Source organism: Eschscholzia californica, unplaced genomic scaffold (genome assembly GCF_041429995.1).
Source record: "Eschscholzia californica isolate CP2 unplaced genomic scaffold, dmEscCali1.0.p SCAF_4, whole genome shotgun sequence".
NCBI classification, from domain to species: Eukaryota; Viridiplantae; Streptophyta; class Magnoliopsida; order Ranunculales; family Papaveraceae; genus Eschscholzia; species Eschscholzia californica.
In genome coordinates this window covers 46,506,013-46,517,009 of record NW_028238461.1, presented here as the reverse complement: position 1 = coordinate 46,517,009, position 10,997 = coordinate 46,506,013, and the positions used below count along the sequence as shown (strand labels likewise).

The window sequence follows — 10,997 nt, the reverse complement described above, 5'->3', positions numbered from 1 at the left end:
AATATTTGGTCAAGGAATTGAATGGAGGATTTTAAACCCTCTGTAACAGTAAAAATAGATATGGAAACCGTTACGACAAAACTTACAAGTATTTATGACATCTATTAATCCTTAATACGAATTCAGTCTCTATCTCTCTCTCTCTCTCTCTCTCGTGTATGTATTGAGTACTAAGAACTGAAGAAAGGAAACAAGAATGACCTAAAGAACTAGTTCCTGAGCAGAGTAACAAAATTTCAAACAAAGAAAAATCATATATTTCGTGGAATTGGGCAAATAATTGTTATACATTGGTAGAGTTAGTGATATAGGAGACGATGACGGTGATATCGTCAAGCTTTCCACCATAGTATCGAAAACCTGCATCCTGTGCAGCTGTAGAGAATGGTGTCTGTCGGTTCTTGTCAAGCGCTCTCTGCCTTGCCAATGCTGCGATCTTTTGAGCTGTTACTTGAGGCTCTAACCCAGCCCTTACTCCGTGAACAATAACAGCAGTGATTTCATTGTTGTACAAGTTATCGAAAAGTCCGTCTGTGCCAGCGACTAAGACGTCCCCCGGTGCAACAGCTATATTAAATACCTGATATTTCATATCAGAGAACGCATTTTAGCAACTAAATTCAGTACTTTTCAACCTGGAGAAGGGTTTTAAGTAGATCTCTGCTTCTTTCCCCTAGACTCTTACTCGAGTTTGATGTGACATCTTCCAAACCACACACTTTCATCAACTGATTTTTGGAAATATCAATGATCTAAAATTCACTGTATTGTGTGACATAAATGTATTGAGTAAGACTCAGAGTGAAACTCGAAGCGATTGTAGCACTACTCCTTTAGGAATTAGGAACGAGAGCTGCGCTTATTCTCATCACCTTTTTTATTTGGATGATGGGATATTGGGTTTTTATGTTTGTGTACCCACCGAAACTATCACAAATTCATGGTTCAGTGCAAGTCAGGAAATAAAGACATGAAGAGTTAAGGAGAGGGCAGAAGAGAGCACCCATTAACTGTCCAGAGCTTGGTAAATCACCCGTATTTCCACACTCTAGCTGATATGTGAAATTGAAACCATGTTGTTGAACAGGAGAACGGAAGACGGTGCATCCATCTCGTACCACTATAAACCCACTATCACCAAGATTAATCGCATGGATGCCCTGCTGAAGAAAATAAAACTGGTCAAACTCAAGAAGCATAAAGAACCAAACGGATTCGAGAAGATATAAAATTCTTCTGAAGTGTCCAAAATGGTATAAAATTTCGAGATTAGTTCTTAATACTAGGTAAGTTGTTACACATGAATCTATTCGTGCCATAGAAGCAATGGTAAAGGAGATTAAATCAATCTCCCAGAAATTTCAAACATTGAGGTACGGGTTAGTGTCTTCTCATTGTAACGTTTGGCAAAGATATCGCAGAATAGCAAACCTGATCTGTCAGTGCTATGATGCATGCTGTTGAGGATCCTTTGGCTTTGGTGCTTGAATGAGCTTTCTCTAAAACCCTGGCCGGGTCGATGGATCCTTTGGGCTCATCGACAATAGCTGATACTGAATGTGACATTAGCTCTCGAGCAAATAGTCCTGCGTCAATTCCCACATCCGCCCAGCCACCAACACCATCTGCAACACCTATAGCTTGCTCATCTATACAAATAAAATGTGCATCCTCTCCACCAGTTTCTTCTTTAGCGGGGTGTGGTAGGTAACATGATCCTGAAAGCAACTTAAGGGTTCTTTCACCCAAAGTCTTCCTGTAGTAAGAATAGAGCAACAAGAGTTTATTTTCGAACGGGAGTTGGGTATTATGGTATGGATGAATATGCCAATGGTGATCTTAAGAAGGAGCTATAAAATTTTAAATTATGATTCTCATAACAGGTAAAATGAGATATTTGAACGAACACCAAGTGTTTACTTGCAAAATCCTGTTAAGCCCATAAAAACAATTCTAAGTTAGTGTCAATATTGTAGTACTTAAATTCATTACTTTTCAACCTGGAGAAGGATACCAATATCTATACTAATGTCCATGTTACCTACACAAACACTACATAACCATCAATCGCCATTACAGATCGCAAAACGGTACTAATATGAAATTTGATATGCAAATGTGTAATTAAATAAGTGAATAGGATATATAGTAGATCAAAGGTTTTTATCTGACACGATTAGAGAATAAAGTATGTTTTAGAAACATTACCAATATATAACGTCAACAAAAGCAAAGACAAATCAAAGTTCAAGAAATGCTAAGACCATAAGCTACCATAATTATGCATTCTTGAATCACTCAACATTCATGAATCGGATTATGATAAATCCTTGTGGAAACAACTAGGAAAAGTACAGAAGGAAAGACAGAAGCACGTACTGGTCGGATGAAGCTGCAGAACTTGCAACCAGTTCATCACATACCGAGCCAATAAAGGTCGAATCAAGAGAAGCTCCATTACACGTCGAAGATGAACTATGAAATTCTTTCCACCCTAGCCCCATCAATGGGTTATAGTTGCAATTCCTTCTCATTGCATCAAACAAAAAGTACCCGTAAATCACATGATCGTTGGACGGTTTTCGATTCCTCAAACTCATACTTGCAGCTCTACTGCAGCTGCGAGGACCTTTATTTCTGTAAGAAAGATGCACTTGTTTTGTGGCGTTTGAGTAATGACCATTCTTCAACATAAAGCTATCTAAACAACAATTTTCCAACACAGATTTGGAACCAGTACTAGCCATTAAAGCGTCTTGAAACTGACTAGTTAGCGAAAATTGATCAGAGTCTGCCAGTAAGTGATCAACGTAATATTCGCTTAACCGAGACGATGAGCCAGAGACGGATAATGAAAACGCGCGAGAAAGTCTTTCAACAATAATAGATGAACTGTTTATTCTTCTCTCATCAACAACCTCACAATCAGAATTTTCAGTAAAAGATGAACTTGGCTTTAAAATTGATGGGACGTCCCCAAGAGTAGAAATCAGTTGAGAAAGACACAATCCAGAACCTCCTCCACCAAACAATAATTTTCGACCTTGTTGCCCTAAAATCAGATTTTGTGATCCAGACTTCAAAGCATAATTCAACCGGGAAAGATAAGATGGCATCTTAATAATCTCATAAACAAGATGGTTTCCCCTGAATTCCTAAATTCCTCCAGATAATATAATGCAGATTCATAATTCTCGATACATCATATTCACAAAGTTGACGCCTTTGTGATGAGATTGGAAACTCCAAGGTTAAATGACCCTAAAACAGAGGAATTCATTTAAACCCTAAAACTATATAGATAGAGCAAATTAAAACAGTAGAAATCAAATTGAAGTGCAGAATTCTTCCAAAAATGTCGGTGCATAATTTGAAATTATATAAACATAAGCTAGATCTGCGCACCTGAAATGACTAGATAAATGTTAATCTGGTTGAAACCCTAACTACAATTGCTCCACCACTCGATGGGAACCTGAAACTCTCTCTTTCTTTCTTTCTTTCTCTTTCTTCGAGAAGCTCCCGCAAGCTCAATGAAGCTTCCTACCTATACTGCTAATTTACGCCGACGCGCGCGGTTTTCTGCACGAGATTAGCCGTACGATAACGATTTGCTAACTTGAGCCCGCCATAGTTGTTACTTGTTAACACGTGTTTTATTATTGGATTACGATCTTGTTTGACACTTCACCTACCATGCCACCAAATATACTTGGACAAATCTAGTTTTGTTGTGGCGACAATCCCATATTTGTGGCGAGACGGAGTCTGGTGTTCGAGCATAAACACCCTTTCCTAGTGAAGTCACTGAAATCGTGAGGTCCAGGTGTGCTAAAGCGATCAGTATCACTAGCAACTCAGAAGACTAATCTGCACCATCCTATAACAAGTTGGGTTTTTTCAACTGTATCTTTGGTTTGTTGGTCTTCCAGTAGACCGTTTGCTCATCAACTTCAACCTCAAAGAGAGGAAGAGAGGAAGAGGTGCAATGATCCTCTCCGACCAGAGAGGGAGAGGGGCAATGATCTTCTCCGACCAGAAAAGGAGAGGGTTGTCGCCCGTCTCTTTGTTCTCTTCTTCTATCTTCCTGCACATTCGTTTTTAAAATAAGGGAAAGACAACGGGGCAAAACTATAAAGTGAATAACATACTGGTCATTACTTTTGGCGGTTAAATAACTATTATACCTTTGACAAGTAAAACACTAAAAATGTCAATCAATTATTTCTACTTTTGTCGGTATACCAATGTTTTGTCTAACCATTCTGTTTTATAGTTTACACATTGCAATTGCCATAGTATGGGCAAACGTATCAGCAATTCTTGGAAGTCAAATCCTTTTGAAGAGAATTTGTGAACCATATTGAGGTTGCAGTGTTAGAAACTGCATTGGTGCGTGAACATAAGTCGGTGAAACCGTGAACGAAAACCTACTAATTATCAGAGCAAGAACCACCTTAGCCTCAACCAGAGCCAAATTCTGGCCTACACACAACCTTGGTCCTAATCCAAATGGAAAAAATGAAGCTGCCATCTTTCTACTGTCATCAAACCTCAATGGATTAAACATATTTGCATCTTCACCCCAAATCTTGGTATCATGATGAACAGCCGTCATTGCTAGAAACAGTTGTGTATTTGCAGGAATATCGATGCTGCCGACCTTAACATCCTCACGTGATTTCCTCATTAACATAACAGCCGGTGGGTAGAGACGGAGTGTTTCGTTAATGATCATCCCCACCTGTCAACAATAACATAATATAAGGAAAAACAACGTACGTACTAACGTTTAACGAACTAGATAAGCAATGAAAATATGATTATATATCGAACTTACCATCTTTAAATCGGTCAAGTTTTCTGCAGTGGGAACCTCATTGTTTCCAAGGGCACGATGGATTTCTTGGCGAGCCTTAGTTTGCCACTCTTGATTTAATGCAAGAAGTAACAGAGCCCAAGTTAACATATTTGCAGTTGTCTCTTTTCCTGCAAAGTAAAATGTTTTGCACTCGTCTATGATTTCTTCAATACCTAATCTTTCTTCTTCCCCATCTTGGTTCTTGCTTGCTAACATCATTAGGCCTAATAGATTTTTCGAATTTTCGCTTCGTTCTCCATTTTTATCAATTAGTGTTCTTAATTGTTCTCTAATTTGCTTCTCTAATCTTGTTCTCATTCTGTTCTTCTTTGTAGGAACAAACCTAGATAAAATAGCACATTCAAATTAATGCCCATACTAAATTCAACCCTTCAACTAAAACTCGAACTCAAGACCTCCTAACAAATTGTCCTACTTTAGAAGATACTAAAGGAGTATGAAAGAAAAATGCTGATGCCCATTGTCATTGTGTCAGACACCTCGTACCAGAGTCGATGGCGACCGATGCCATGTTTCATGGGTTTTGAGGAACAAGGTTTACCTGAAACCCGGAATGTATACACTTCTTATAGCCAAGGAAACAAGGTGCATTTGTTGCTCTTGTAATTGGAAGATTTGTTTGCCCTCTTCATAACAGCTACCAAAAGCTGTTCTTGATATTACATCTGCAGTAAGATTATGGAGTTCCTTGTGAATGTCAAGCTCGAACTCATCCCTTCCTCCACTTTCTTTTCCTTCCTCTTCTCTCCATTTCTCTAACATGGCTAGAGTGCTAGCTACTATTTCAGGAACCCATCCCTACAAACACAATAAGGATTGAGGAAAAATTTGATGTTTCGATATGAAATGTCCTCGACGAAATAGTCCCACATGGACAAAGAGAATCTCACAATCAAGAATGTAACATTTAAGACCTTTCAATTAAGTACTGTCCACTTTCTAAATTGTTACCAAGGATATTTAATCTCTTTCTTCTATTGTGCTTCAATTACAAGTAATAAGAGTTCCCATTTTATTTTGAACAATACTAGAATCATTCTCGGGAATTTTTAATGTGACATGAAACTAAATTGTCTATCTACAATGTCACATCATGGAGATCCCGCCAACAACCCTTGGTTGGTTGGAGTGGTAAGAGATTTAGTCTTCCACTTCAGAGGTCAAGGATTTCAGGCACGCTAGCAATTCAAAAAAGAAAAAACATGATAGAGAACCCCATCATTCACGTATTGACAGACGATAAATGTAATACATAGTAATTTGACAGTTTGTCGCATATTTTGAGGTGTCTTGGCAATTCTTTTTAGGTTATACTGGCTTAAAGTACTTATCACTACTACTTAAATAGAGGCAGATTAGTAGGTGCAAAATTAACGTGTGATGTCAAAAAAGGCCTAAAGCTAGTTTTTGTTTTTTAATGTTCACGCATAGGATACAAATGACCATACCACTATCAGATATTAAAACTCTGACTCGTCTGTACATGTACACCTCTCAGATAGATCCACCTTTCAAAGTTACAGGCCCGTGTAAAGTCGGGCCAGCTCTTGTACATGTTGGGTATATTATTATATTTAAGTAAAATTGACATATAGAGAAAGAGAGAAATGACCTTAACTCTCTCCATGGTAAAAGCTTGACTTGTAATTCTCCTATGTTTGACCCACATTTCACCTTCCAACCCAACAAGTCCATCACCAAAAAGCTGCTTAGACAAAGGGTTTGACTTAACCCTACCAAAGCAACCACTCGAATTAATCAAAATTTCTTTGATCAATTGCGGGTCGGATATAGCCAACCTGGGTGACGACCCGAACCAATAAAGATAAGGCGACCCATACTTGTTAGACCATTTGTAAAAGTGGGGAAGAACTCTGTGAAGTATATCGTGTTGACAGTTTGGAATTGGGTTCGATTGAGCTTCCATGATCATCTTTCTAAGCTCAGATGAGTTTCCAAAGATCGGACGGTAACCAGGACCTCGAATTCCTTGTTTTAGGAAGTGGTTTTGAATCTTCCATGGGACCCAGATTAGTGAGTAGATGGATTTGATAATGATTTTAACGAGTAGCAGAAAAAAGAAGACTAACAGTAGAAGAAAAGGGTTCATGGTTTATGTGAAATGATAATCAGATCTCAAGGAGACTGACTTAACAAATGAGAAAGAGAGATAAAGAGAGAGAGGGTAGCTTCTCTTTGCTTATGGGAGGAAGTAAACTAGTGGAGCCATTTAGTTGATCTATGAGTTGAAAATTGTGTAGTAGTATTTTATATCTTTTCTTCTTCTTTTATAATATTTTAAGGAATTTTAGATTTCTCTCCCCCACTAATGTACAATTAACCATACCTCCTTTTACGAGGTTAGACGATATAACCCTTAATAATCTTAGCCATTATAAATCAGAAGATACAATTTCAACTCTTTAATTAATTCAGGTAATATAATCTTAAATTCTTGGAGATAAATTTGAGAAGTATACTCTTAGCTATCGAAGATAGAGTTTGAAAGGCTTAATTCTAGTCACTCAACAAGAAGATATATTCTAAAAATGATACAATTCTCCCTTGTTATATAGATTGGAGTTTCCCCATGAGGGGTTCGCATGCGCAAATATGGAGAAAAATATGGTTATTAAATGGCAACTTGCGACAATTAAATAGTATAACAAGTCTTCTTTTTTGTTTTGTTGAAATAATGGTATAAGAAATCAACGAGTCTTTCACGTGTCACTAGTTTTTTTTTTGTTGAAAGGTGTCACTAGTCTATGATTTCGCCATAAATTATTATCTTATTTTTAACTTCTTTTGAGTTTCACATTTTTTAAGTTAGTGTCATGTTTGCTAATGGAGTTGGTTAAAAGCTTGTACAAGCTTTGTCCTTTTGCTCTCTTTTCATTCCCCTTCACAATCCTTTCACCAGCCCTCAGTATGAGAAACAACAATTGAACTGGATTGAGAAGAGTTCATCTGGAGTCCCATACTTGAGACCCAGATTCCTAATGATCCTATATAAATTGGGAAGTTCTATAGACGCCCCCAAAGATTATTAAAGGAGTTTCTCTTCCACATGAGCCTTTCGCGCCTATAGAACTCCCAAGCCCAAATTCAGATGGACCCAGGTCCCTCGGATCAGACACCTGATCCCGGTTCCGCACGTTGTTAAATTCTCAATGGACCTGGACTGCATCCGTGCATCGAGTGAAGTTGCAACCACGAACCTTAACTCCACCCCATGCACTGAAGCGGGCAACTGCCCACTTTGCTGCCCTATGGGACCAAGTCGAAGATGCTTGTTGTGTCTGTAGCCATATCAAGTTGCTTGTACAGTGTCCCCTAGCATATCCTTCTTACTTCTCTGCCTTCTAAACTAACATTAAAACATATATTTCTCCATTTACAGTTTTACACAAAAATAACTTCAAACTGCAAAAAACCCCCCAAAACAACAATTTAGTTTTCATTTGGTCTCAGTATTACCCCTTCTAAATGCATTTGCCATGTCAAAACCACCATTCATTGAGTTCATTAAAGCCGAAAAACTTCCACCACCACCTGGTCCACTCTGACTGCTAATTCCAGCAACACCACCACCACCCATACCCAACCCAAGAAAATCCAATGTGGTAGGTCTTGAACCAAACAGAGAAGCTGAGGTTATCATAAGTTCATTTAACTCGCAACCATTACCAGGAAGTCGAACCCCTAACAGAGAAGATCCAGTCTCTTGTTGATCCTCAGAATGAGGCTTCCACTGTGAATTCTCTTGCTTGCCAAGACCAGCTGAAGAACTAACTGATAACCCAAATCCACTAAATAAAGATGCATTATTTCCAGCAGCACCCATCTGAGCTGCTTTTTGAAGCAATGCTGTTGCTGACATTGCTGGTGATGGTTGCCTCTGAGCTACTGCTGAAAATTGCAGATTTTGATTTTCTTGATTGTTAGTACCTCTTACCATCATCATCATTGTTGATGGAAACATTGTTGATGAGCTAGAAGAAGCCCACTCCTTTGATGACAGAGAAAGTAAAGTTGGTTCTTTTGCAGAAACTGAAACTGATGGAACTATTGTTGTTGGTGTTTCTGATCTTGCCATTGAACAAATTAGATCAGAAAATGCTGAATCCTGATTCTGTAAATTTCCACCCACCATTGATGATGAAGATGAACAAAATGTGCTTGTCAACATATTACTACTGGTACTAACATTGTTGCTGCTGGAGCTTCCATTGATTTCCTTCATATGAGGTGGTGGCGGCAAGTTTTGATTCAAGATTCCTATGGTGGAATTTTCCTGCAATTCTGTAAAACCCAAATCAAATTAATCAGAAGGTGAATCAAAAAGGTCTCTTTAACTTGATTTCTAAATATGGGGTAGACATAAAAGCTAAAGCCCCATTTTACATAACTTTTTGAGCTTAAAAAAATGGAAGATGAGAGTTTCTTACTTTCTCTCTCTAATATGGATAAAAAGCAAAAAGAACCCAACAGAGAACAAGATTAGGTTATTCTGGAAACGTTGAAGATATTAAATTTTAATCAAAAACAGACCCGACAAAAACGTTTCAAACTTTTCTTCTTCTTTGAGTTTGACTTGATTATAATAATATTACCTGAAATTTGAATTCCAGAAGAAGACACTACAGAAGACGACAGTGGAAGAGAATGAGATGAAGAAGGGGAAGAAGAAGCAACCAGCTGATGCTGATGCTGGTTTGGATCTTCATCTGATTTTGAATTCTGGGGTTTACTGATTTCTTCTGTTAATGCATCACAGTAAGCTCTGTGTGTGATAAAACTATCCCTCCTTCAAAACCCCAAAACAAAAAAAAAACACTGTCAATGTCAAAAACACTAAAACCCTAATAAAGAAGAAGAATTAGAATAACAGTAGAGAGAGAGAGAGAGAGAGAGAGAAAAACCTTGAAAACAGAGTCCCACAATCACATTTATACTCTTTAGTCCCACAAGTTTTCAAATGAGCTTTTAAATCAGATTTAACAGCATAATTCTTTGAACATTTCTCACATTTCCATTTCTTCTCTCCATGTTTTCTACTAAAATGTTTCTTAATTCCAGTAAGATCACCTAAAGCCCTAGATGGATTATGATGAACACAAGAAGGTTCAGGGCAAACATAAACCCTTTTACAAATCCCTTTACCCGTTCTTTGTCTGAGTTTCCATGGAAGATTATGACCACGACGATGAAGTTGTAGGTTTTGATCACGTTGAAACCCTTTTTTACATATCTCACAAACAAATCGGTTCGTTGCCATTAGGGTTTTAGGTGATAAAGCAATTACTTCAGAATCTGGATCTAAAACAATTCAAACACAAAATCAATATCAAAATCCAATAACTTAATAGAGTCTATTTTTAGGGTTTAAAAAAAGTAAGATTAAAACCTGGCATTCCGGGAAGATTCCTCTTCTTCTTAGTCGTCGTATTCAATGGCGGTAGTGTTGTTTGTGTACGTGTTGAAGAAACACTAGCTTCTCCAGAAGCTGTAGAAACATTCATAGTGGATGATGAATTTTCTAACTCAAGAACCATTTCAACTTCTAGGGTTTTCAAATTGCAACAACACTGGAACTTAGAGAGAGAAAGAATTTGTATTAGGGAAAACCAACTTTCAGCGTCTAACTTAACTATGTCAGCTACTAGTCTCACTCTTTAATTGCTTTCTTTACCTACCAGATAATAAATTACTTCTCTCAAACCCTAAAATCGTTTCCTCTGATTATCAAAACCCTATCAAATCAAACTTACTGAAATCCATCACTAATACTAAACTCAAACTGAAAATAAGAATTAGAAAAATGCTAAAGAGATTCTCAATAATGAAACAACAATTTCTATTGAGTCTTCACGTCATTGCCTGAGACAGAAAGTATAGGAATCTCATAATTAGAGTTACCGTCAACATTTAACGATGGTAGAGAGAGAAAGTTAGGGGGTTTTTTTTTTCTTTTAGAGAGAGAGAGAGAAGCTTGAAGCCTTCAAGTATGAAGGGAGGTGCTGGAAACCAAAGGTTTAACCAGGGTTAGTGATTGACTTCAAATGTAGTAGTAGTCTACAAGTATCTTACGTGGTAAAATATAGACCGTTATTTT

General features: G+C 37.7%; 3 protein-coding genes across 11 annotated transcripts; all 3 read right to left on the bottom strand.

Moving 5' to 3' along the window:
• Positions 1-82: 82 nt before the first annotated feature.
• On the bottom strand, positions 83-3,714 carry LOC147545271 (putative protein phosphatase 2C 55). Of its 9 annotated transcripts, none has more exons than XR_015239835.1 (5): positions 3,406-3,595; positions 2,380-3,261; positions 1,432-1,756; positions 873-1,160; positions 83-728 (listed from the first exon to the last, which is right to left on the bottom strand). XR_015239835.1 is itself a non-coding variant. In XM_086673804.1 (5 exons), exons 2-5 carry the CDS (start codon positions 3,114-3,116, stop codon positions 568-570), a joined length of 1,224 nt encoding a protein of 407 aa, XP_086529930.1. In that variant the 5' UTR covers positions 3,117-3,261; positions 3,406-3,714; the 3' UTR covers positions 83-567. The 9 variants fall into 9 exon arrangements, 7 of the variants coding, with proteins under 7 accessions (XP_086529930.1, XP_086529929.1, XP_086529926.1 ...); XR_015239834.1 differs by having other exon boundaries at positions 2,380-3,346; positions 3,406-3,551; XM_086673804.1 differs by having other exon boundaries at positions 83-580; positions 1,012-1,160; positions 3,406-3,714.
• Positions 3,715-4,161: 447 nt separating this feature from the next.
• CYP721A1 (cytochrome P450, family 721, subfamily A, polypeptide 1) lies at positions 4,162-7,155 on the bottom strand. Its single transcript, XM_086638036.1, has 4 exons — positions 6,495-7,155; positions 5,424-5,680; positions 4,841-5,204; positions 4,162-4,744 (listed from the first exon to the last, which is right to left on the bottom strand). Exons 1-4 carry the CDS (start codon positions 6,990-6,992, stop codon positions 4,331-4,333), a joined length of 1,533 nt encoding a protein of 510 aa, XP_086494162.1. The 5' UTR covers positions 6,993-7,155; the 3' UTR covers positions 4,162-4,330.
• A 1,095-nt stretch (positions 7,156-8,250) lies between these two features.
• On the bottom strand, positions 8,251-10,919 carry LOC147545269 (zinc finger protein GAI-ASSOCIATED FACTOR 1-like). Its single transcript, XM_086637716.1, has 5 exons — positions 10,529-10,919; positions 10,290-10,445; positions 9,805-10,201; positions 9,496-9,689; positions 8,251-9,184 (listed from the first exon to the last, which is right to left on the bottom strand). Exons 2-5 carry the CDS (start codon positions 10,435-10,437, stop codon positions 8,340-8,342), a joined length of 1,584 nt encoding a protein of 527 aa, XP_086493842.1. The 5' UTR covers positions 10,438-10,445; positions 10,529-10,919; the 3' UTR covers positions 8,251-8,339.
• Between the last annotated feature and the right edge of the window lie 78 nt (positions 10,920-10,997).